The sequence below is a fragment of the Callithrix jacchus genome, chromosome 21 (assembly GCF_049354715.1).
Source record: "Callithrix jacchus isolate 240 chromosome 21, calJac240_pri, whole genome shotgun sequence".
Taxonomy (NCBI): domain Eukaryota; kingdom Metazoa; phylum Chordata; class Mammalia; order Primates; family Cebidae; genus Callithrix; species Callithrix jacchus.
The window spans coordinates 42,294,722-42,321,412 of record NC_133522.1 but is presented as its reverse complement, the minus strand read 5'-3'; the positions used below and the strand labels follow the sequence as shown (position 1 = coordinate 42,321,412).

The 26,691-nt window shown below is 48.5% G+C and overlaps 1 protein-coding gene across 8 annotated transcripts in view; it reads right to left on the bottom strand.

Annotated features, from left to right (window-relative positions):
• Positions 1 to 26,691, bottom strand: part of DOP1B (DOP1 leucine zipper like protein B) — a 115,434-nt gene that overhangs the window by 24,943 nt on the left and 63,800 nt on the right. For all 8 annotated transcript variants that reach the window (XR_001908649.4, XR_013530616.1, XR_013530617.1 and 5 more), the window contains 10 exons: positions 25,923 to 26,607; positions 24,376 to 24,647; positions 19,401 to 19,553; positions 18,128 to 18,228; positions 16,562 to 16,752; positions 11,163 to 12,792; positions 10,124 to 10,235; positions 9,213 to 9,401; positions 5,673 to 5,795; positions 4,118 to 4,255 (listed from right to left, as the gene is read on the bottom strand). Coding sequence is in view for 4 of the 8 variants with exons in the window: in XM_008986644.5 (XP_008984892.2) it covers positions 4,118 to 4,255; positions 5,673 to 5,795; positions 9,213 to 9,401; positions 10,124 to 10,235; positions 11,163 to 12,792; positions 16,562 to 16,752; positions 18,128 to 18,228; positions 19,401 to 19,553; positions 24,376 to 24,647; positions 25,923 to 26,607 (3,594 nt within the window). In the remaining 4 variants the exon portion in view is untranslated. The remainder of the gene's footprint in view (positions 1 to 4,117; positions 4,256 to 5,672; positions 5,796 to 9,212; positions 9,402 to 10,123; positions 10,236 to 11,162; positions 12,793 to 16,561; positions 16,753 to 18,127; positions 18,229 to 19,400; positions 19,554 to 24,375; positions 24,648 to 25,922; positions 26,608 to 26,691) is intronic.

Here is a 26,691-nt window from a genome sequence, read left to right as displayed (position 1 = left end):
GGGTCCTGTCCCGCTCCCTGGAGGAAGGAATGCTGCACGGGCAGGCCCTGCTGGGTTTCCCCAGTCACTGTACTAAGCATTAGATCACACTCTTTTTGTTAAATCACATTTCCACACGGTTTCCATGCTTTAGTCATGCCCATCCAATGAAGTTTCCATAAAAGGCCCAAGAGGACTGGGTTTGGTGAGCTTCCAGAGAGCAGAGCACATGAAGGTACTGTGCCCACGGAAGGCATGGAAACTCCAGGCTTTTCCCCCCATACCTTGCCCTATGCACCCCTCCATCTGTAGCCTTTGTAATAGCCTTTATCATAAGCCAGTAAACATGCTTCTGGAGGTCTTCGAGCTGCTCTAACAAATTCATTGACCCCAAGGTAGGGGTTCATGGGAATTCCAATTTGGAGCTAGATAGTTAGAAGTTCCAGAGGCCCAGACGTGTGACTGACTGGTGTCTGAAGTAAAGGGTGATCTTGGGGACTGAGCCCTCACCCTGTGGGATCTGACACTATCTCCAAGCAGACAGGGTAGGAATTGAACTGGAGGACACCGAACTGGTGTCCACTCTAGAATCAATTGCTTGCTTATGGGTGGGGAGAAATCCCACATATTTGGGGCAAGAGAAGTCTTCTGTGTGGCCTGTTAGGTTGTTGAGTGAGGACACAGTTGAGTTCTTTTTCTTCCAGATATAGAACTGTGTTAGTCCTCGTGTGACTGGCTTATTTTCTTTCTTTTTTCTTTTTTGAGATGGAGTCTTGCTCTGTCATCAGGCTGGAGTGCAGTGGCATGATCTCAGCTCACTGCAACCTCTGCTTCCCAGGTTCAAGCGATTCTCCTGCTTCAGACTCCTGAGTAGCTGGGACTACAGGAGCCTGCCACAATCCCTGGCTAATTTTTGTATTTTTAGTAGCCACCGGGTTTCACCATGTTGGCCAGGATGGTCTCAATCTTTTGACCTCATGATCCGCTCGCCTTGGCCTCCCAAAGTGCTGGAATTATAGGAGTGAGCCACCGTGACTGGCCAATGACTAGCTTATTTAATTTAACTTAATGTCTTCCAGGTTCACCCATGTTGAGGATCTGACATCCATGTTGTAGCATGTGTCAGAATTTTCTTCCTTTTAAAGCCGAGTACCAATGCACTGCACGCACAGATACACACAAGGACGGCTTCTACCTTTTGGCTGTTGTGAATAACGCTGCTATGAACATGGATGCAAAAGTATCTGTGCACGTAAAGCTATATTTTTTAATAATCGCTTTTTCCATTGCACTAAATCTCTTTTTTTTTTGGACAGGGTCTCATTCTGTCACCCAGGCTGGAATGCAGTGGCTTGATCACAGCTCACTACAACCTTGAACTTCTGGGCTCAACTGATCCTCCTGCCTCAGCCTCCCAAACAGCTGGGACTACAGGTGTGCACTACCACACCCAGCTAATTTTTAAATTTTTTATAGGGATGGTGTCTCCCTGTGTTGCCCAGGCTGGTCTCAAACTCCTAAAGTGCTAGGATTACAGGCCTGAGCCACCATGCCTGGCCCCAATTTTCATTTATTCTTAAATCTTTGCTAACTGTATGATTGTAAATTATCTGACAGAAAGCAATTATTTCGAAATTGAAATAAATCCCTATTTTTTATTAAATTAATGAACTAAGAGGCAAACAGCTCCATTGCTTTCAATGATGAAGTCTGCTTTGGTAAAAACAAAAACAGAAGCCTAAGGGAATGCAAATATTATCCCATACAGCCTGCCCTGTTTTATGTTTGTCTGTCTGTTTGTTCATTTGAGATGGAGTCTCGCTCTGTCACCAAGGTTGGAATGCAATGGCCTGATCTCAGCTCACTGCAAACTCCGCCTGCCAGGTTCAAGCAATTCTCCTGCTGCAGCCCCCTGAGTAGCTGGGATTATATGCGTGAGCCACCATGCTTGGCTGATTTTTTTATATTTTAGTAGAGACAGGGTTTTCACCATGTTGGCCAGGCTGGTCTTGAACTCCTGACCTCGTAATCTGCCGGCCTTGGCCTCCCAAAGTGCTAGGATTACAGGCATGAGCCACTGAGCCTGGCCACCTGCCCTGTTTTAAATCCACCACTGTGTATAATTGAAGAAGCTCTCTAGATGACATGGGTCCTCCAGGCTGCTGTGAAGAAATTGAGCAGAAAAACTACAAGGAGTTTCTCGGTTCAATGACATCACCCTGGAGGCTTTTGTTTCACAGCAGCCGGATGAAATATCCTCTTTCTCAGAATGTCTATAATGAGTTACATTCTCTGACACTTATTTTCTACTTTTATAAAAAATTATGTGGCCAGGCATGGTGGCTCTTGCCTGTAATCCCAGCACTTTCGGAGGCCAAGGGGGAGGGCTGCTTGAGCCTAGAAGTTCCAGACCAGCCTGGGCAACATGGCAAACCCCGTCACTACAAAAGCTATAAAAATTAGCCAGGTGTAGTGGTATGCACCTGCGGTCTCAGCTACTTGGGAAGATCATTTGAGCCAGGAGAGGTCAAGGCTGCAGTGAGCTGTGATTGCACCACTGCACTACAGCCTGGGTGACAGTGAGATCCTGTCTAAAAAAAAAAAAGTTTAAAAAAATTATGCAAATTTTGGCCAGGCATGGGGGTTCACGCCTGTAATCCCAGCACTTTGGGAGGCCAAGGCGGATGGAGTTCGAGGCCAGTCTGGCCAAGATAGCAAAACCCTGTCTCTACTAAAAAAAGTACAAAAATTAGCCGGCCCTGGTGGCACATGCCTGTAATCCCAGCTATTCGGGAAGCTGAGATGTGAGAATCACTTGAACTTGAGTGGTGGAGGTTGCAGTAGGCTGAGATTGTGCCACTGCACTCCAGCCTGGGCAACAAAGTGAGACTCCGTCTCGAAAAACAAAACAAAACAAAAATTAGCCAGGTATGGGGGCATGTACCTGTAGTCCCAGATACTCGGGAGGCTGAGGCACAAGAATCACTTGAGCCTAGAAGGTGGAGCTTGCAGTGAGCTGAGATGGCGCCACTGCACTCCATACTGGGTGACAGAGTGAGGCTCTGTCTCAAAAAAAAGAAGGAAAGAAAAAATTATGCAAATTTTAATTAGTCCTTGACAAAGCCTCTCTCCTTGAGCTGACTCTAGGTAGGCTCCTCTGAGCCCTCTGCTTGACAGATGGTTCTGTCCACCCCAAGAACAAAGGACTTCAAACATACAACTTAGCATGGATCCCTAGATGGGGACAACGGTCTTCTTCGAGCACCTGCCCGAGAAAGCCCAAAGTTGCCAAAGAATTTACAGTGTATTCCTGCCAACATCTGTAGGGAGGCCCCTGACTCCATTTTTTAGAGCATTTTTTTTTTTTGGTTTACAACGATAAACACTTCCTCTGTCCCTGTGAGATGTCTATGTGTCTCCTACAACCTACGAATGTGTTTCTCAAGGACCTGGGAACCATCTCTTTGGAACAGAATCATCAAGGAAGACGGAGCCTGTATCTCGAGGCCTCTGTAGGAGGGTAGGAGTCTCGTTTGGATAAGCCCCAGTTAGCAAACCCAGGTGGCCTAATCACATCTATGCACTGACCGGCCTCCCTACCTGCTCTTTTGTAATTTTCTACTTCTCCAACTCTCTCTACATCCCTGGTCCTTCCTCCTCTCTCCTCCCTTCCCAGTCACCTCCACACAAATCTAAACGGAGCCCAGCACTTTCCTTGGCTGCAGTGGTTACCCAGTCACATCTGTCTTTACCACCTATCACTAGAGTCTGGTTTTCTTTATCTGACATCTTTAGGGCTGCAAGTTCCTTGAGGCAGGTGCCATTTCCTCTTTCTACAGATTTTATTCCACTTAATGCCCAGAAGGCGCTAACCCTCATACCAGGCAGTGTCCTCAGCAGCAGGGTACAAGGATGAGAGCCCCTGACCCCAGGAGGTTCCCACCTTAAGAAAGGAGCACCAAAGCTTCATCGGTCTCCCGCAAAGCACAGCAAACAGCACCTCCACTTCACTACCTCAAGCATTCCTCCTCATTCTCGTTACCTATCTTTTCCTCCAAACATGATTTATAAGGAAGTAGTTATAACGACTGCTACCCACTCATCTGCAGAAGCCCAGAGGCTTCCCCAGGCCCCTCACCTCGTCATCCCCTTTGACTTGGGGTGGCCTCTTCACCACCTCCTTCACTAGGTGCAGCAGGGTGTCAGTCTGCAGGGTGCTGAGTGCACAAACCAGGTCGACAAGGGTGAGCTGGGATGCACTCGCCGCTGGGATAATCTGCCAAGAAAAAAAGAATCCTTGAAAGCTGATAGAGACAGTAAAATAAGGATGATGCACAAACAGTATTCCATAGCAGTCGCCCCTGGAAAAATCAATCTGTTTTAATCTCTTTTTCTTTTCTTTTTTGAGACAGAGTCTCGCATGCTGGAGTGCAGTGGCTTGATCTTGGCTCACTGTCATCTCTGCCTCCCTGGTTCAAGCAATTCTCCTGCCTCAGCCTCCCCAGTAGCTGGGATTACAGATGCCCGCAGCATGCCTGGCTAATTTTTGTATTTTTAGTAGAGATGGGGTTTCACCATGTTGGCCAAGCTGGTTTCAAACTCCTGACCTCAGGTGATCTGCCTGCCTTGGCCTCCCAAAGTCCTGGGATTACAGGCCTGAGTCACCGTGCCTGGCCTGTTTTAATCTCTTAAACAAACATTTCCTATTGAACTGAGTAAAGGACTCCACCCATGGGAACAACATAATTTGATACAAATTAGGAATAAAAGGTGCAGTCCATGATGGGGGCTGTAATATTGGTACGTTTGAATTTAGTAGGAAGCATTTTAGAAACATATATACTAAATTTGAAGGAAACAGGTTGGCACCAACAGATGGAATAAAAAATATGAAGGCAGGAAGAAAAAACAGATAAACCAGGTTCCCATTTGCTGGCCCTGGAAAGAAAACTTTGGTATGGGAGGTGTATTTTTGATAACAGAAGTCTGCATAGCTTGGTCACAGGCATTTGGAAGAAAAACAACTAGCGCCAGGTTCATCACCAGGGAAGGAGCCCACAGGCGCTCAGGAGGGTGGTCTGCGGCACCCACCACTGCTCTTCCTCAAGAACAGGTGCCATGCCAGCCACAGAGACTGAGCACTGGGGGAGTGCCCAGGGGTTGCAGTGGCAGACCCTCTGAGCAGGGGATGGGGTGGGGGTAGGAGGGAACAAAGGAAGAGGACTGAGGCTGAAAAACGTAAGCCAGGCTGGGTGTGGTGGCTCACGTCTGTAATCCCAGCACTTTGGGAGGCTGAGGTGGGCAAATCACCTGAGGTCAGGAGTTCAAGACCAGCCTGGCCAACATGGCAAAACCCTGTTGCTACTAAAAAATACAAAAATTAGCCAGGCGTGGTGGTGGGCGCCTGTAATTTCAGTTACTTGGGAGTCTGAGGCCGGAGAACTGCTTGAACCCAGGAGGTGGAGGTTGCAGTGAGCCGAGATCCCACCACTGCACTCCAGCAAGGGCAACAAGAGAGAGACTCCATCTCAAGATAAATAAATAAATAAGAAAATAAAAAATAAGATAAAATGATGAAATCAACTCAACAGTTTCCCATGCTGGCCTCCAATGTCACCACTGATTCCGCATGATTCTGTGGTATTTCTTTGTCACAGTAAATTTAACTAACCCTCTCACTTTTTAAACCTTACCTTCGTCTTGCTGTGACGCTGGGCTTTCTTTCTGCTCCACACTGCCGCAACAGCCGCTGTCAACTGAACCCCAAGATGGGCCATCAAGGGGTTTAAGAAGTCTAAAATTTTTTGTCTTATGGTCTAGAAAACAGATAAAAAAGTTGCTGCAGAGTAATATTGGGGCTGTGGCATCAGATACACTTCACCACCACCCGCTGTCCACACCGAGAGCTCGGATCCTGCCATGTTAGTGCCCAATGCCGTGCTGAGGCGCTTCCCTGACGGGTGGATCCTAGCAAAGGGAGGAGTCAGAGCCCTTCCTCGAGGGAGCTGGATGTGTGATGGTGGCGTGCCATGCCGGGGGTAAGGCGCAGTGAGTGGCCACGACGGAGAGACGGAGGGCCGGCTGGACTGACCAGGCGCCTCTCAGGAGATGATGAATGTCACCCTCGCTGCTGTGAGCACAGCAGGGTTGTGCAGGAAGCCAGGCGAGGCGCTGCAGCACTGCTTTCATCTGAAAACCCCACAGCCTCAGCTTGTCTCCATCAGCAGCGGAAGGGCTTGTATTCACCAGGAAAGCTGTGGCTCAATTTCCAGAAACAAGCACCATTTAACTCATTTTTTTTTTTTTGAGACAGAGTCTCTCTCTTGCCCAGGCTGGAGTGCAGTGGCGTGATCTCAGCTCACTGCAACCTCTGCCACCTGGGTTCAAGAGAATCTCCAAGAGATTCTCCTGAACAGCTGGGATTACAGGTGCCTGCCACCATGCCCGGCTAATTTTGTAGTTTTAGTAGAGACGGGGTTTCACCATGTTGGCCAGGATGGTCTCGAACTCCTGACCTCAGGTGATCCACCCGCCTCAGCCTCCCAAAGTGCTGGGATTACAGGCGTGAGGCACCACACTCGGCCCATTTAACTCATTTTTACTACTCCTCTCACTTTTTAAACCTTACCTTTGTAAGGTTTATATCAATTTAATTAAACCTGTAACATAGTCCTGATATTACTCATCACCCTCTGTTTTGCACTCATGAATTTCTCTCTGTCCCTGCCACGTTCCTCATTCTGTAAACCCTACTCCTCTCCCAGCCTGAAATGCCCACCCTAGTTAAATCTCCACCTGGGGCCTCAGCTAAGCCACGCTGCCTCAGGCGTGGCCGGAGCAGGCCAGGGCTCCCGTTCACACACTCTCAGGAAAGCCTACCTTTCTCTGAAGCACTGCCCACATCATTATTACACTACCAATTAATGCCTGTCTCTGCATGGGGGCAGGGACTTCATCTCTCTTGTTCTCCGGTACCCCAGGAGAACCTGGTGCTTGGCAGGAGGCACAAAACATCTGTCGAATGAATGGATTTATCCAATGCTTCCTGTGTCCTCAACTGCCCATGTTTATTTCACATTAGATATAACTGAGCCAGCATAGAGCTGCCCCCTCCTTCCCACCATGGTTTCTGCTCTAGAGGGACTAATAGGGGATGTGTGTGGGGGGTGTCCTGCTTCTCGGGGCCCTGGGTCCCTCAGGAGAGCCAGGAGTTAAGTGCCTAAGGAGCATCAGCCTTGATCATAATTACTCTCCATCAACCCAGGAGGATAGGATGCTGGCCACAGCCTGCTTTAACAGACGAGGAAGTGAAAGCTCAGAGAGGCTGAGGGCTACAGGAACCTACTCTAAAAAAGGTTTAGAAAATCTTTTTTTCTGAGCGAGAAAAATGGTTTTCTAAATCTTTTTACGAGAAGGTTCTTGGCCAGGCGTAGTGGCCCATGTCTGTAATCCCAGCACTTTAGGAGGTCAAGGCAGGTGGATCACCTGAGGTCGGGAGTTCGAGACCAGCCTAGTAAACATGGTGAAACCACAACTCTACTAAAAATACAAAAACTAGCTGGCCATGGTGATGCACGCCTGTAATCCCAGATACTCGGGAGGCTGAGGCAGAAGAATTGCTTGAACCCAGGAGGCAGAGGTTGCAGTGAGCCGAGATCGCACCATTGCACTCCAGACTGGGTGAAAGAGAGAGATTCCACCTAAAAAAAAAAAAAAAAAAAAAAGCAGGTTCTTGTACCAGCTTGAAATACAGAATTCCCTTCTTGGGCACTCTTGGAATTGACAGAACGTCTGGAGACCACCTGTGCACTGTGGTACCTAAATGCAGGATGGCAAGGCTCATCCCTGAGGCCACAGCTGGCACCTGGGGGCTCTCAACTGATGTCACACATGGCAGATAACTCTGAGATGCCACACACCGTAATGCAGTTGGTGAGCAACTGAGTCCTGCGCCTACAAGCCTTCCAAGGTGGACACTGAAAACCAAAGAAGACTAAACGATAATATAAATATTTATGGTTGTGCGTTTCTGGCTTAAGAACTCAAAGGCACCCTGACATTCCACTCTGATGGGCCCATGTTTGACAGGCACCACTAAGAGCAGAACAGAGATGAGCTGTCTAGCAGAAATGCTTTAGAGACTCGAGACTTGGGTCTCTAAAGCATTTAGAGGTGACGCCCTAGGTACCCCCACCTTGAACCTCTAGAGACATTCATTCATTCATTCATTCATTCGTTTGAGACAGGTTTTCACTCTGTCGCCTAGGCTGCGGTGCACTGGTGCGATCTCGGCTCACTTCAACCTCCACCTCCTGGGCTCATGCAATATTCCGGCCGTGGCCTCTTGAGTAGCTGGGAATACAGGCACCTGGCACTACACCCGGCTAATTTTTGTATTTTTAGTAGAGACGGGTGTTGGGAAACACAAAGGAGAAAGGACTTACAGACGCCTACATAAATGGGTTACCAGTAACACGTAAACAAGGTACAACAAAGTGCACAAGGCCGCAGGAGGCCTCTGAGGAGGAAGGCCTCTCCATGCCTCATGTTCCGGTGCAGGGTGACCTCGGCTCTGTTACCATAAACATCGTGCTCAAGGACGTAAAACCCCTTCTAGCACTATGACGTAGCCAGACTTGTAGGCTCCTTGTAAGGCCCATCTTCCATCAGCTGCACATAGATAATAGGCTAAAGATAACCACATGTTCTTGTTTTGTGAAACTCCCAAACCGCCACTGTTATCAATCCTTAGAATGATACACCAGTTCCGGCTCACTGATTCACTCCACCATCACTCCACCCCTACCCTATAGATCAAAGTGATTGTAATCAATAAAGAGTGTGGACGATCAGAGCTCAGGGCCTTCACTGTCTCCTCCAGAGCAATAAAGTGATGGCCTCCTGGTCCTACTTTCTCTCTTAATCTGTCTTTTTCTCATTCCTTGATCACTATGGAACTTGGGGTACCCACGGATGATACAGAGCTGGCTCCCTACATTCTGGTGCCCAATGTGGGACTCATGGATCCCTACAATCTGGCGCACGAACGTGTGGGGCTCATGGATTCCCTACAGACGGGGTTTCACATGTTGGCCAAGCTGGTCTTGAACTCCTGACCTCAGTCTTGAGCACGTCTCAAGACTGTACACTTTATTATGTACACTTTCCTACACATAATTATTTTGGGTGGAACAATACAAGTAAATGACAGAACTACAGAGACGTCCTCTTACTTTGGTGGTTTTAAAGTAAACGGAAGAGGATCCTGTCGTGGCCCCCAGGAGATCGACGGGTCTCTTTTGAGTCTCCTCCTTTCTGAGAACATTCCAGAGAAGGGCCATGGTGTTAACAGTTCGAGGCAGCTCTTCCAAAATGGCATTTCTGGCATTTCTCAGGTTGGCAGGATCACCTATGGCATTGGCCTAACAATTAAAATGAACACAGAAATTAACATGGCTGTGTCTGTGGAATGGTTTTTCTTCCTACGAGGGCAGCGGTGCTGGTGGGATTCAGTCTGGGCTGTTGGGCTCTCTTCTAAGCAACTCGCACAAGTGGTGGTCTGGAAGCAATACGCGTCCCTGTGCGTTTGAGCCCATGGCCCTCTTCCACAGAGGCAGCTGTGAGTGTAACATTCCAAACGACAAACTTTTCAACCATTCACACCAAGCGTTAGATGTGTTCTAAGACTTAGTCCCAGGCAGGGTAGAATAACCAACAGCTAAAACGTCTGCCAACTCAGACATCATCAACACCATGACAGCAAGTAAAAAATACGTGGAAAAAGAGGACTATAGGCCTAAAATCAAACAAGTGGCTTTATGTGTTATCTCATAGGCTACTGATGGAACAATGGGCAAACGGCAAGCACAGGGAGTATCAGTGGGAAGAAAACCAGGTTCGCAAGGCTGACACACACACGACTTATACACGTGCATTTGCGTTAATTATATGCATGCATTTGCAGACACAGTTGCACATGTACTTGCATTGCTAACCTTATGTAATGCTTACATACACATGTGCATCACTTCCACATGCATATTAGGTACATACACTGCATACATACATTACTCATTTGAAACAGTCACAGCCCAAAGACAAAACAATATATGAAAATTGCCTTGAACTCAGGAAAAACATTTACCTTTTTGTTTTGGTTGGCTTGTTCCAAAAGACAAAAATGACTAATGGTCGTTAGACCTTCTAGAAGGGTGAGTGGATAATCTGGAGAAATGTTTTCCCTCTTTGAGGTTGTGCTGTAGCGAAGAAGAGAGAAACTGGTTTGAGAATTTTTAAGAATGAAGCCATAAAGGTTTCTAATTCTACATATCAACAGAGAAACTAGAGAGAGACCACCATCGCAGATAAACTGGAGCTCCCGTCACGGAATATCATAATAATGTTAACCATCTTTTGTGTGATTTTACATCCATCCAGTCACTTTGGAGAAATGGTTTCAATGTTTTAGAATTTCTGTGAAGATGATTTGCATCTTTATTTCTGTGTTGCAAAAATAGTAAACTGACATGCCCTGCTAGGCTGAGCTAGACTGGGTCCCTGTGTGGCTACTCGGGAGACTAAGGCAGGAGAATTGCTTGAACCAGGATGTGAGATGTGGAGGTTGCAGTGAGCCGAGATCAGGCCACTGCACTCCACCCTGGGCTACACAGTGAGACTCCAACTCAAAATAAATAAATAAATAATAAATAAATAAATAAAGGATCAGGGCTGGGCATGGCGGCTCACGCCTGTAATCCCAGCACTTTGGGAGGCCGAGACAGGAGGATCAATTGAGGTCAGGAGCTCAAGACCAGCCTGGGCAACATGGTGAAACCCTGTCTCTACTAAAATACAAAAATTAGCCAGGAGTGATGTGGCAGGTGCCTATAATCCCAGCTAGTTGGGAGGCTGAAATAGGAGAATCACTTAAACCCTGGAGGCAGAGGTTGCAGTAAGCCGAGATCATGCCACTGCACTCCAGCCTGGGTGACAGAGCAAGACTCTGTCTCGTAAAATAAAATAAAGGATCAGAACATTTAGTTTTTTGTTACCCCTCTTGATAATGCTAAATAGGCTTCTCACTGGGATGAAATTATCCTCCAACTGACATCCCTGGCAAAACAGCCATTCATTATGAAAACCATCACTAATGGAACAAAGATGTCACAAGGAGCACAACGTACCTGACAGAGAGCTTCACAGATTCGCTTTCATACTGCTTGACCAGGTCATCCAAGTTTTTGCAAATCTGGACAACAAACGGTGTCACCGTCCAGCCCAGGGACTTTCCGAAGTAGGGCAAGGAATGCGTGACCAAGCTCACCCAGGCCGGATGCATGCCATAGCCGTAGGCGGGCTGCAGACCTCTCACCACCGCAGAGACCAGCAGCCCCTGGGAGGTGAGGGGGTGGGGCTGCACGTACTGCAGGGCGCTGATGGCCTGCTGGAAGTTCAGGGCTCTCTGCCACTCCAGGGACAGGTCGGGCTGGTTTTCCACCTCCTCGTGGGCTCGACCCAGGTGGTGCTCCAAGACAATCAGCACCTGCAGCAGCTTCAGCAGCTCGATCTGCAGGGGGTGCTCACTCCAGATCTGGTCCTGACCCAAGTTGATGAGACTCTCCTCAAAGAGGTTGTCCTCTGGCGGGGCCCTGCCGTGGTTGGCGGTGGCCAGCCCGTAGCGCTTCTGGCTCGTGTACATGGATGCCGACAGCGAGAGCAGGACAAACTCCTGAACCTTGCACCTCTGCAGCAAGTTGTGGATGAACTCCACATTCTTCCCTTCGGAAGACTTGGCCACCGAGACCAGCTGTGTCATTATCCTGATCAAAACCTCGACACTTTTGACCTGCACATCCCGATTGCCGAGAATGTCTCGGTGTGAGACCTTCAAATAGCAAGGGTAGTAGGAGCGCAGGAAGCTCAGACAGAGGTAGGTGAGCAACTCCAAGAGCAGAGAGTGGGGACACACGTTGGGGGCCTGGGTCTGGAGCTTTCCATAGAAACTCTGGCCAATGAGGGACTCCTGGTGGCGAGCGAGGAGGTTGGAGATGAGGTTGAGGTGTGCGGTGGAGCTGGTGTCCATGCTAGTCCTGGACACGGCCTCGATGAACTCCTTAGGGTTGGTTTTGAGCACGGCCTCCAGCACCGAGAAGGCGTAGAGGACCCGCCTAGAGTCGTAGGGCTGCAGGTAGAGCAGGATGTGCTTGAACAAGGCCTCGACGGCCTCCTGCCTTTCCCGCTGCTGCTTCAGCAGCCTGGAGGTGGTGAGGGCCTGGAGCTCCAAGTCAGCCTCCTCATCACTGGAGAACGACTCGGAAGCCTGCGTCTTGTCTGAGTCCACCCGTACCAGGCTTAACTTGGCCCCAGCCTTGAAGCTTTCGGACTGGAAGGCTGCCAGCAGGGCCGAGCGCTTGGGGTACCCCCTGCCCCCCATGGGGATGGGCGCACAGCAGTTCTCTTCGTTGCTCAGCTCTTGCGGGTCGTGGGAAGGGGAGGAGAAAGAGGATGTGTTCTCGCTGTCTGTGCGGCCAGAGCTCGTGTCTGCGGACTCAGTGTGCTCGCTGCTGTCTGGGGCGCTGTGGGCCGTCCTGTCCGGAAGCTCCACATAGTAGGGCAGCTCATCCTCACTCAGCTCGCCTCTCAGTGGGGCCTTCTCAGGCTCCTTCTCCACTTCGGCCCAAATGGCTTCACGGTCGACGGTGGTGAACTGGCTCAGAGGCAGGTGCTCTTCAGAGCTGCTCTCCTGAGGCTCGGGCACTGCACATGCCTCTTTGAAAGAGGTTTTCTTCCTGTTAAACCAACGGTGCAAATCATCTGAAAATTACAAGATGACAAACGACTTTAGAACAGAAGGGTCAGCTGTGATACGTTACCTGTAGGGCGATCTTTGTCCTAAAGGCAGACAGAAAGATCAATATTCATAAAACTCTCACATGAAACCCCACCACCGGGTTACATTACAGATGGAAGGTGCACAGGTTTCACCGAACGCTCAAGGATGGAATCATTTAGTTACGTTGTTATAGTACACTTAGGTATCATCACCTTTTGGGGAGAACAATTTTTTTTTCTGAGATGGAGTCTTGCTTTGTTGCCCAGGCTGGGTGCAGTGGAGGGATCTCAGCTCACTGCAACCTCTGCCTCCCAGGTTCTTGAAATTCTCCTGCCTCAGCCTCCCAAGTAGCTGGGACTACGTATAGGCTCGCGCCACCATGCCCAGCTATGGGAGAGCAATTTTTAAAAATGTATATTATTTTTTCCTAGGAATTCCCTTTCAAGAAATGTATCTGGCTGGGCATGGTGGCTCACACCTGTAATCTCAGCACTTTGGGAGGCCAAGGCAGGTGGAACACCTGAGGTCAGGAGTTCAAGACCAGCAATGGTGAAACCCCGTCTCTACTAAAAATACAAAAAGTTACCTGGACATGCTGGTGGGCAGCTGTAATCCCAGCTATGCAGGAAGCTGAGGCAGGAGAAACGCTTGAACCCGGGAGGCAGAGGTTGCAGTGACTCTAGATTGCGCCGCTGCACTCCAGCCTGGGTGAGAGTGAGACTCCTTCTCAAAAATATAAATCAAAAAAGTAAATAAAATAATAATAACAAAGCCCAAGAAACTGTGGAGATGGAGCTTTCTTCTTAAAAAAGACAAAAAAAAAAATACTAAAAAAATGTAGCTGCCATAAATAGTAGCCAAACTTTTAGAAAGGTTCTTAGTTTATACTTTTTTCAGTTTTACCTTTTCTTTCTTTTTTTTTTGAGACAAAGTATCGCTCTTGCTGCCTGCTGAGGCTGGTGTGCAGTGGCACGATCTTGGCTCACTGCAACCTCCGTGTCCTGAGTTCAAGCGATTCTCCTGCTTCCGCCTCCCAAGTAGCTGGGATTACAGGCATGAGCCACCACATCTGGCTAATTTTGTATTTTGAGTAGAGATGTAGTTTCTCCATGTTGGTCAGGCTGGTCTTGAACTCCCAACCTCGGGTGATCCACACACCTTGGCCTCCCAAACTGCTAGGATTACAGGAGTGAGCCACTGTGTCCGGCCCCTCAGTTTTACTTTCTTATAACATGGAACAAAAAAATGTTTCCTATTTGACAGGGCAGTCAGCTTTTCCCCTAAAGGAAAACCAGAGGTTAGAGGTTTAGGCCAGGAGCCTTATAAAGAGAGGAAGCCATTTCATACACCTCTGCTTCCTTAGCTGATAGGCTGCTTTTCTCTGTAAGAGAAGATTGAGACAGCCGGCATGGTGGTTCACACCTGTAATCCCAGTACTTTAGGAGGCTGAGGCAGGTGGATCATTTGGGGTCAGGAGTTCGAGACCAGCCTGACCAACATGGTGAAACCCTGTCTCTACTAAAAATACAAAATACAAAAAAAAAAAAAAAAAAAAAAATCAGCCAGGCACGGTGGTGTATGCCTATAGTCTCAACTACTCAGCAGACTGAGGCAGCAGAATCACTTGAACCTGGGAGGTAGAGGTTGCAGTGAGCGAGATCGCACCACTGCACTCCAGCCTGGGTGACAGAGCAAGACTCTGTCTCAAAAAAAGAAAAACATTGAGATAAATACAGGATATTTATAACCCAGCAAGCTAAACAAGCTCACTCAAAGCTTGCAAACCATCCCTTAGAAAACTGTAATGTCATTAAATACAGCCATTGTAGGAAGTAAGGCTAGTTCACAAAGTGCATTAGGTATTAATCAGTGAAGTTTAATTGGCTCATCAGGCTTATTTAGTTTTTCTTTTCTTTCCGAGTTTCTACCTATATTCTTTCATATTTGTGCTAAAGATGCCTCTGGAAGTTCTCTGAACTACAAGGTTTGTTTATTCATCATTTCTGATAATCTAATTAACAGGGTTTACAGTCTGAATATAGAGTACAGACAGAAAATAAACCACTTACCTTGTAGTTGAAGGTTCACAAATAAAAGTTGTTTAATTTATTCATTTGTTTGAGAGAGTCTTGCTCTGTCACCCAGGCTGTAGTGCAGTGGCACAGTCTCAGCTCACTGCAATCTCCATCTGGTTCAAGTGATTGAACCTCAAGTGATTGGACCTCAAGTGATCCACCTGCCTCAGCCTCCCAAAGTGCTGGGATTACAGGCGTGAACCACCATGCCCAGCCAAAAATGCTTTTTATATGTAAAATACAACTGGCTAGTTTACATGCACGTTTTGACATTTCTGGTCACTTATACTTGGAGGCCACCCCAGCTGGAGGCAGACGATCTGGACAGAAGGGCTGCTAGTCCTGCAAACCCAAACTGAACAGCTGCGCGCCAGACATCCAAGCTCAGTTCTTTTCTCTGAAGTGAAGGTGTCAGCTTGGGAAACAGCTAGACAGGTGTTCTGTTCTCTCCTTTACCTGAGGCACACTTGAATTGTTTTCTCTAGCGACAGAATTAAGAATCAACTCTTTCTCTTGGAACATAGGTTACTACAGTTTTAAAAATTTTAACAAATAATAATTGTATACATTTATGGGATACAATGCAATGTTTCAGTATATATATACTTCATAGAATAATTAGCTCAATCTAATTAACACAGCCCTCACCTCACTTATCATTTTGTTGTGGTGAGAACATTTGAAATCTACTCTCAGGCTGGGCTTGGTGGCTCACGCCTGTAATCCCAGAACTTTAGGAGGCCGAGGCGGGTGGATCACTTGAGGCCAGGGGTTTGAGACCAGCCTGGCCAACATGGTAACACCTGTCTCTACTAAAAATACAAAAAATTAACCGGACCTGCTGGTGGGCACCTGTAATCCCAGGTACTCCGAAGGCTGAGGCAGTAGAATCGCTTGAACTTGGGAGGCAGAGGTTGCAGTGAGCCGAGACCTGCCATTGCTCTCCAGTCTGGGAGACAGAGTGAAACTCTATCTCAATCAATCAATGCAATCAATCAGTCAATCAACAGTAGAATGGTGGCTACCAGAGGTTGGCGGGGAGAGGAGATGTTGGTTAAAGGGTAGGAAAGTTCAGTTCCACAGGAGGAATACATGTTAGTGTCTACTGCAGAGCATGGTAACCATAGTGAATCATTTTCCTTTTTTTTCTTCTTTGAGACAGGGTTTTACTCTTCTGCCCAGGCTGGAGTGCAATGGTGCAGTCTCAGCTCACTGCAATTTCCGCCTCCCAGGTTCAAGCGATTCTCCTGCTTCAACCTTCCGAGTATCTGGGATTACAGGCGCCCACCATGACCCCCAACTAAGTTTTGTATTTTTAGTAGAGATGGGGTTTCACCATGTTGGCCAGGCTGGTCTTGAACTCCTGACTTCAGGTGATCCACCAGCCTCAGCCTCTCAAAATCCTGGGATTACAGGCTTGAGCCACCACGCCTGGCCAATTTTCCTTTTTTAATAGCAAAATAATCTTTTTTCAGTGAAAACAGCAAACCCACTCCCTAATAGTTCTAAGTGCTAGATTACTAGGTCCTTAAATTGTCGACGTCCTCACAATTTGCAACGTACTATTTGCATCGAACAAAACATCTAGTGGGCTTCAGTCTCTCAGTTATCATTGCTGAGGTCCAGTCCTCCACCCGTTCCTTCCTCACCCCTAGGTCTAGTGCAGGCTGCTCACCGGCCGAGTTCTCCTGCTTGAGGCAGTGGATGGAGGTTCTCTGGGTTTTTGGCTGCAGCAGGAGCAGGAGCACGGGTTCAAGAATGCGAGCCACGTCCCCAAGGGAGAGCGCACGCACCAGCCAGCCCTGGGCTGCTGCACTGATGGCGCCGTCTGTGCAGGCCAGGCTGTCCAGCACGACGAACAAGGACCTGCAGTGGGAAACATGCTAGTGGGTCTGTGCACAGCCACCCCTGTGCACCAGCCACCGTGGCAGACACTGGGCATAGGGTGTCACCCAACACAGCTGCCCTAAGAGCTCCACTCAAGTGGGGCTTCCAGACCCAAGTGGATGAGGACAAGGGGGACTCAACTTTGGTTTCACGTTGGAATCACTAGCGGGAGCATTTAAAATCCCGACGCTCAGGCCTCACCCCAAATGGGTTATATCTGACTCTGGGCATGGGCCCCAGCATCAGGATCAGCTGGTGTCTTAAGGCCAAGTGCCTGACCTCACACCTAGACTTTCAGAGGCACCTGGGAAAAACAATGTGGAGCAGAATGTGCTGCAATCAAGTTCACCTTTTTTTTTTTTTTTTTTTTTGAGACAGTCTTCTTGCTCTGTTGCCAGGCTGGAGTGTAGTGGTGTGATCTCAGATCACTGTAACCTCCATCCGCCTCCTGGGTTCAAGCAATTCCCCTGCCTCAGCCTCCCAAGTAGCTGGGACTATAGGCATGTGCTATCACAGCCAACTAATTTTTGTATTTCTGGTAAACACGGAGTTTTACGATGTTGGCAAGGATGGTCTCAATCTCCTGACCTTGTGATCCACCTGCCTTGGTCTCCCAAGGTGCTGGTATTACAGGCGTGAGCCACCTCACCTGGCCTCAAGATCATGTCTTAAGCATGCAGTCAGCAAGGGGACAAGCACATCCACCCCAGTGTAATCACTGCCCCAAAGGAGGGCTAGGCCATCTGCCCTCCCTGCAAAGTCCCCTCATCAGGGCATGTTGTAAAAGCTGGACAGGTGACTTCGGGGCACGCCAGGCTTCCTCACATCCCAACCAAATTAAGAAAATTCCTAACATGTATTCACATGTGTCTGGCCTAAGTTCACTTAGGGGTTTATGGGAACCACTGACTGTGCTCCAGAGGGGTCATGTGGAGGCGTCAGGTTTTCTTTTTTTGAGATGGAGTTTCACTCTTGTTGCCCAGGCTGGAGTGCAATGGTGCAGTCTCAGCTCACTGCAATCTCTGCCTCTCAGGTTCAAGTGATTCTCCTGTCTCAGCTTCCCAAGTAGCTGCGATTACAGGTGTGTGCCACCATGCCCAGCTAATTTCTGTATTTTTAGTAGAGACGGGGTTTCACCATGTTGGTTAGACTGGTCATGAACTCCTGACCTCAAGTGATCTGCCCACCATGGCCTCCCAAAGTGCTGGGATTACAGGCATGAGCCACCGCGCCCGGCCATGGGGGTCGTGTTTTCAACTGCACGCGCCTGTCCCTCCCCAGCCCCACACATTGGGCAGGAACCCCTGTGAAGTTTCCTCGAGTTAATGGGACACCATAAAGAAGCCCACCTCACCTGTCAAAGGAGCGACTGTGAGATGTTACTCGACTGCCTTGGATCTCTCTTGTCAGGTGCCAGAGCACGGAAAATCTAAACAGAGCTTCCAGCCTTGTTCCCTTGATTAGGAAATAAATGGGAGTCAGGAACTTGGTTTTGTAACTGACCGCTGTCTTCAATCACCATAAACCCCATTTAAACAAGAGATGTAAGACTTCAGCAGAACTGACAGCGACCACAGCGAAGATGCTGCATTCTCCTTTGGCTGATTCGGCCAGAAGGAAAAGGAGAACCTGCGTCCAGGCCCTCTGACTGTTCACTTTAACACAGCGGCACATTCAGAACTGAGCATGAGAGTCCAGGGTTTCCCCTGTGGTCTGCGGTCAAAGGAAAACACAAAGGAGCATGACTTCCTTGCAAGCGTCAGGGCCAAGTGTCTTAAAGAACGAGGACACACAATAGACTGCAGAAGAGACCCAGGGCAATGAATCCTCAATGAAATATTTTTAAAAATCAGTTGTTTATTATTATTATTTATTTTTGAGATGGGAGTTTCGCTTTGTCACCTAGGCTGGAGTGCAGTGGCATGATCTCGGCTCACTGCAACCTTCACCTCCCAGGTTCAAGTGATCCTCCTGCCTCAGCCTCCCTTGTAGCTGGGATTACAGGCATGTGCCACTATGCCCAGTTAATTTTTGTATTTTTAGTAGAGAAGGGGTTTTGCCATGTTGGCCAGGCTGATCTTGAACTCCTGACCTCAGGCGATCCACCCGCCTCAGCCTCCCAAAGTGCTGGGGTTACAGGCGTGAGCCACTGCACTGGCCTTATTATTTTTTTGGTAGACATGGATCTCACTATGTTGCCTAGGCTGGTCTTGAACTCCTTACCTCAATTTCTCCCACCTCAGCCTCCCAAAATGCTGGGATGACAGGTGTGAGCCACCATGTCCCACTTCAGTAAGTTCATAAAGAGATAATCAATTCCCTACAAGTGCCTATTTTGCCAGCACCTGCAGAAGCCCTGCAAGTCCTTGAGCAAGTCTGGGCGGATTTCCCTGGTGAGCCTTGATACAGTCACAGACCGCAATGGCTCACGCTTGCAGTGGTCTTCCAGTCCCGAAATCCTGGAACACCTCTGCCTATTTCACTAATCATGATGTTGACTCAATCGCAGAAAGACTTCCACTGGATGGATGTAAGTTGGCCTTGGGCAGGTACAGCTGTGGGCCAGGCCTGCAGTAAAGGGCAGGGCGGGGCGCTGCAGGATGGAGGTGACGGCCAGAACGGCTCACCTTGTCAGGGTCCAGGAGGGCGTGGCAGATGATGTCCTCGCAGATGTTGGCCGTCGGGGCCAGGCAGTGCAGCCGGTAGAACAGTTCTACGGAGGTGACGTGATGCTCCCTGGTCTCTTTGTTCAGCTGATTCCAAAGCACACGAGCCACCCTCTGGGACAAGGAAAAGGCAGGCGGGGACCATGTCAACACAGGCAGCATCTGCTCACATCCTCCTCACTCCATCAGTCCTAGCCCGAACATACTGGCTCTCACATACGTTTGCCATCGGAGAATCCTCCATGTCCAGAGACAGAGCACCAACAAATAAATCAAAGCAGGAAACCCACCAGAGGCACCGTGGTTCATGCCTGTAATCCTAGCCCTTTAGGAGGCTGAGGCAGGTGGATCACGAGGTCAGGAGTTTGAGATCAGCCTGGCCAAGATGGTGAAATCCCGTCTCCACTAAAAATACAAAAATTAGCCGGGCATGGCGGCCGGTGCCTGTAATCCCAGCTACTTGTGAGGGTGAGGCAGGAGAATGGCTTGAACCCAGGAGGCGGAGGTTGCAGTGAGTGGAGATCCCAAGATCACCCCACTGCACTCCAGCCTGGGCAACAGAGTGAGACACTGTCTCAAAACAAAAAAAAAAAAGAAAAGGAAAAGAAACCCACCAACGACGTCATCCAGGCAGCAGGCAACGTCACAGGAGGTCAAATCTGGAGTTTCTGGCCAGCTAAGAACATTGCAGCTCTTGCCCAGACCTCAACATTATTTTCTGAAAGGGAATTAACTGGAAGCTGGACCAGAGGGGCTGAGGCATTCTTTCAACAGCCACGCCCCGAGCCTCGCCCTGTGCAGGCGCTGGGGAATCCACAGAGGCGCCCTCTAGGGAGTTTGGTGAATTTGCAGTGGTTGTCAAGACCACCCATTCTTTGGGGAAGAGCCAGGCCTGCTAGCTTTAATTCCACTACCTTGACTGTTCTGTTCTCTGTGCGCAACGCTGTGGCTCACTTTCAGGTAATTGTACCCCAAATCCAGTCCTCCGTCTTCCCAACCCTGAACACAGCTCATTAAACAAACGGGGTCTGCAAAGGGCTACAGCCCTTCCCAAGTGGCAAGGAGCAGGAGCCAGTGTGTCTGCCCCAACAAGGATGAAACCCAGAAGGAGGGCTGGTCCCCACTTCTGCGAGGGGGAGTTTTTAAAGGCATTCTTATACTTCATAGACTACATTAAGTTTGTATCTCATAGACTGGAGTATTGTAAGCATAACTTAGATCAAATAACTGTTTTTTGGCCCATTTCTTTTCTTTTTTTTTTAAACACACTCTTGCTCTGTCACCCAGGCTGGAGTATAGTGAGTGGCGTGATCTCAGCTCACTGCAACCTCCATCCTCTGGGTTTAAGCAATTCTCCTGCCTCAGCCTCTGAGTAGCTAGGATTACAGGCATGCACCAACATGCTTGACTAGTTTTTGTATTTTTAGTAGAGATGGGGTTTTACCATATTGATTAGGCTGGTCTCAAACTCCTGACTTCATGATCTGCCCGTCTCAGCCTTCCAAAGTGCTGGGATTATAGGCGTGAGCCACCGTGCCCGGCATGGCCCATTTATTTCTTCTCATGAAAACTTTCTTTCTCTGTACACATCAAGTTAACCACTGACTGGCTCAAACTCCTAACCATTATTTTGTTAATTTTTTCTCTAAGGGAAAGTGATTTCCAATAATCACATAACAAATGAATTCTGATATAAAACTTTTTGACTAAGTAGACCCCCATTTCCTCACTGTCATTATCAAATATGTGTGCAAGGGACTCCCCTTCTGGAAGGTTTAAAAACACTTTCTTGCAGAGTTTTTGAGTTGATGCTAATCACAAAAACCATAGCTACTCCCTCACATATATTTTTTTGAGACAGGGTCTCACACTATGTCCCCCAGTCTGGAGTGCAGTGGCACGATGTCAACTCACTGCAACCTGCACCTCCTGGGCTCAAGTGATCCTCCCACCTCAGCCTCCCAAGTAGCTGGGGCTACTGGTGAGCACCACCACGCCAGGTTAATTTTTGTATTTTTTTTGTAGAGATGGGGTTTTGCCATGTTGGCCAGGCTGGTCTCGAACTCCTGAGCTCAAGCAATCAGCCCTCAGCCTCCTTAAGTGCTGGGATTACAGGCGTGAGCCACCGCACCCGGCCTTCCTTCACATGTTTAAACCTTACTCTACTGCTCTGTTCTGGGTGTTGTCTTAGTTATCTGAAATCTGCCATCACTACCCGATAAGAAAGGTCAGGGCACTCTTGGGCAACTCTGTTCCTGTTGCACTGTGGGAAGCAGGAATTCTGGTATGTAAGCTGTTCCACAGGATTAAAAAAAGGCTGAAGGATCAGAAAACAGCCTTGTCTGGAGTCTGGGAATTGGGGGCACATCCTGGCTATGGGTGAGGTTGCTGTGTCTCTAGTTCCAGCATCTGAAACAGGGACAGGCACTAGCCAGAACTGTCCCCAGCTCTCGAGAACGGTGTAATACATAAAAGTATGCTCCAAGGAATAAATCCTGGCATGCTATTGCACAGTAGCACGACTACTGCTAACAATAATGCATTGTGTATTTCAGATTGCTAGAAGAGAGGGTTCTGAATGTTTTCACAACAAAGAACTGATAAATGCCTAAGGTGGTGGGTATGCTAATGACCACGATTTGGGTATGCCAATGACCACGATTTGGAAATGCCAATGACCACGATTTGGGTATGCCAATGACCACGATTTGGGTATGCCAATGACCACGATTTGGGTATGCGAATGACCACGATTTGGGTATGCTAATGACCACGATTTGAGTATGCTAATGACCACGATTTGAGTATGCTAATGGCCAGGATTTGATCATTACACAATGTACAAATGTGTCAGAATATCAAATTGTATCCATAGATATATATAATTATTACATGTCAATAAAAAAAAGTATGTTCTTGGCCAGGTGAGGTGGCTCACGCCTGTAATCCCAGCACTTTGGGAGGCTGAGGAGGGAGGATCACTTGAGGTCAGGAGTTCGAGAGCAGCCTGGCCAACATGGTGAAACCCTGTCTCTACTAAAAATACAAAAATTAGCTGGGCGTGATGGCGCACACCTGTAGTCCCAGCTACTCAGGAGACTGAGGTGGGAGAATCACTTGAACTCAAGAGGCGGAGGCTGCAGTGGGCCAAGATCATGCCATTGCACCCCAGCCAGGGAAACATAGCAAGACTCCATCTCAAACAAAAAAAAAAGTATGCCAAGCAAGTGGTAGGTACTACATGAAAATGAAAATAAAAACCAAAGTTTCAGAAAGAACTTGGGAAAGTTTCTCTCACTTCCCTAAAATAGAAAAGAAGGTATTTAGTACTGTCACTTTTATTCCATGAGTACCTTTTCCAAAGATTCGTGGTCTCAATTCTTTCTTCTTTTTTCTTCCCTATGCCTATACATAGTGTAAATATGCCACATTTTCTGATCTCTGACCTCCATAGGGCCAAGATGACATTTGCCTAATCGCTGCTGCTTATAGTGGTTCCAGTCATAGTTTTTTTTTTTTTGAGATGGAGTTTCGCTCTTGTTACCCAGACTGGAGTGCAATGGTGTGATCTTGGCTCACCGCAACCTCCGCCTTCTGGGTTCAAGCAATTCTCCTGCCTCACCTTCCTGAGTAGCTGGGATTACAGGCACACGCCACCACGCCCAGCTAATTTTTGTATTTTTAGTAGAGATGGGGTTTCACCTCCTTGACCAGGATGGTCTTGATCTCTTGACCTAGTGATCCACCCGCCTCGGCCTCCCAAAGTGCTGGGATTATAGGCATGAGCCACCGCGCCCAGCCTGAGTCCTAGTTTTAAGTTCCATCAATTCAAGATCTAATGTGACTCAACTCTAGCAGGAAGGGGAAACGTGGCACTTAAGTCAGTGATCAGCTGGGTGCAGTGGCTCATGCCTGTAGTCCCAACACTGTGGAGGCCGAGGCAGGCGAATCACCTGAGGTCAGGAGTTTGAGACCAGCCTGGCCAATGTGGTGAAACCCCACACTGTTACAAGTACAAAAATTAGCCAGGTGTGGTGGCATGCATTTGTAATCCCAGCTACTCAGGAGGCTGAGGCAGGAGAATCACTTGAACCTAGGAGATGGAGGTTGCAGTGAGCGGAGATCGCGCCACTGTACTCCAGCCTGGGCAACAGAGCGGGACTCTGCCTCAAAAAAAAAAAAAAAAAAAAAAAAAATCAATGAGCAATTAAATATGGGCTCCCCACAGGACCTGACACTGTAGATGGGGTCCCACCTCATGGAACTAAAGCTGAGCAGTGTGAGGAGTTCCACAGACGGACCCTCTCCCCAGCAACAAAGCCATAACCGGAGAAAATTATTTTACAACCATTGAGAATCTAGAAATCATCCAAAGGGCACTCAGGAAATAAAGAAACATTTATTCTGGAAAATCTACTAAATTTCGGCAAAAGCAGCAAGAGTTGTGGCACTTGGGCATGACCTGCTCGTCATCTCCTTCCTTCCCCAGCTCAGCTCCATGGAAACATCACTATTCACGCTGGTGAGTGTAGCCAAGAAAAAGGGTGCTCTCTTTCCCCAGCTCCCAGGCAAGGGCTTCTGCACCTCCTGGGAGGGGCAGGCCACTAGCACGTCACCTTCCCACCCCTCTGCTGGGTGTGGCAGAATCCAGGAGTCCCCAGTGGAGGAGTCATGGGCTCCCCGCCTCCACCCAGACCCCACTCCCGGGCAGGGGTTCCACTCAGGCACGGCAGACCCAGAATACTGGGGCCCCAGTTGCTCTCACCAGAGCTTGCCTGGAGGGTGAAAGTTACAGGCTGGGAGAGGCAGTCTCAGCAGACCTGAAGCTACCGTCTCTGCCCAGTGCCCTGTAGGAACATCACCCCCAGCGATACGGTTCAGAGTTTTGCTGGGGGGAGAAGTAGTCCATAAGGAGAGTGTTTCCAGCGGCAAATACCTGATAGAAGTCTGTTTTCTCTGCGATGACTTTCAATATCCCTGGAGCAATGGGAGGAACGGTTACCATCTGCAGCTTGCCAAAAAAAGGGTTGTGTCCAGAGCTCTTGTACCGTTTCATCTTGTCTTCAATGACAAGCGCTAAGGACTGGGAATGGTTGATCACTTCCAGCAGAGTGGAAATGGCCACGTTCTGGAGGTAGCAGTCAGTCACACAGCAGCAAATGGTCATTAGGGATTTCAGCCAAGATGGAAAACTGAAATCACCGGCTCCTGAAAGGAAGCCAGCCACAGAGGCAGAAACAAACAGAACCACATGAGAATGGGTCCCCAGCCTGCGGATTCTCCAGCATCCCAGATGTGGGAAGTTACTTGAGAAATTTACCTGAACAGCAGTGCACTAACCTCCTGCTGGTGAGACTTGTTTGGAAATAAGGTCTTTACAGAGGAGTCGAGTTAAGATGAGGTTGTTGGGGTGGGCCCTAATCCAACATAACTGGTGTCCTTATCAGAGGAACATGTCAAGGGAAGACAGGACACACAGAGGATACCGTGTGAAGACAAAGGCAGAGACGGGACTGACACAGATGTAAGCTGAGGAGCCTCAAGGGTTGCCAGCCAGCACCAGAGGCTGAAGAGGCAGAAAAGTATCTCACCCGGAGTCTCAGAGGAGCATGGCTTGGATGACACCTTGATCTTGGACTTGTGGTGGAGTTTATGGTACTCTGTTAGAGGAGTCCTAGCAAACCAATATGTAAATATCAGCCGGGCGCGGCGGCTCATGCCTGTAATCCCAGCACTTTGGGAGGCGGAGGTGGGTGGATCACATGAGGCCAGGAGTTTGAGACCAGCCTGGCCAACATGTTGAAACCCTGTCTCTACTAAAAATATAAAAATTAGCTGGGTGTAGTGGCACATGCCTGTAGTCCCAGCTACTGGGAAAGCTGAGGCAGGAGAATCACTTGAACCCAGGAGGCGGAGGCTGCAGTGAGCTGAGTTGGTGCCAACATGCTCCAGCCTGGGCAATGGAGCAAGACCCTGTCTCAAACGAAAAAATCTTTATCAACAAGTATCATGAAATAGTCTAGTTACTACCACTCAACACCACTCATGTTTAGGTCTTCTGATGGGCCATGTTGGACACCCAAGGCTTAAAAATATAGACCCCACCCTTACCACTTTGCCATGTAGTAAGACACTAAGCCAAAAATGTACTAATTACAAATGAGGAATGGGAGCAAATGAGGCCAATAGCGTCTTCTTTCTTGGCTGACACAATTTGAGTGAGTCTGTAAACATAGGATGAGAATCTCTAATCTGAAAATTCAAAATCCAAAATCGGAAACCTGATTATTAAATACTCACTGAAGCATCTCGGATTTTGGATTTCTGGATTAGGAAATCTGAACTGCTAAGTGTAAGGCAGACATTCCAAAATCTGAAAAGAGTCCCAAATCCCTGGCATTTTGGATAGGGGATATTCAACCCACATCAATCGCCTCAGTCCTGAGATTCCTGAAGAGGGACTTCGGCAGGAATGCCACTCACCTGGCAGCTGGAAGAGCGTTTCACAGAGCTGCTCGGTCTCTTCCTCAGACAGGTAAACGGGGAAGGTGGCGCAGTCCAGCAGCAGGTGGCAGGCGGCGGCAAAGGCCTCCCTGCATTCCTCCCTGGAACCTCCCAGGTCAATGACCACCTGCTCAACATCCCATTCTCCCCTGTTTTTCCTGGCAGGGCTGCTGGGTGAAGATGATGGCGACTCTGAACTTTTTGTCTTGAATGGAGACCCTCGTGCTGAGAACAAGTCTGAAAGCATCTGCTTAAACTGGGGCACGGTGATGGGCCTGGGCTCCCACGAGTTCTTCCTGCTGGAACTGTCAGCTGCCAGGCTTTGCGTCCCGTCCCTGTCCCTCTTCCTTGCAGGCTCCTCCGCCTTGCTTTCTTCTCCTGACGCTGCTAGCTGTACTCCAAAAATGTTCTTGCTGGCGAAGTTGGCGATTAACTCTTGGATGCAAAGAAACGTCCTCTGCATGCTCCCGCCCTTCTTCCAAATGTCGTCCCTTTCCAGAGAAACTCGAGGAAGCCTCAGGTGCTCAGAGAGCTCCGGTGACGAGGCACTGAGCCCGATTCCACTGTCCTCAGACTTCAGAGGGGGAAATGAGCCATCTTCATCACCAGGAACCACTGCCTTGGTTTTCAAAACTATTTTGCCGTTTTCACCTTTTACTGGACTCTAAAAAATAAAAAGATGTGAATTGTGCATCTAACACCAAGATATTCAAGTTATCAGTTGAAATCATGAATGTATTTCAGTTCT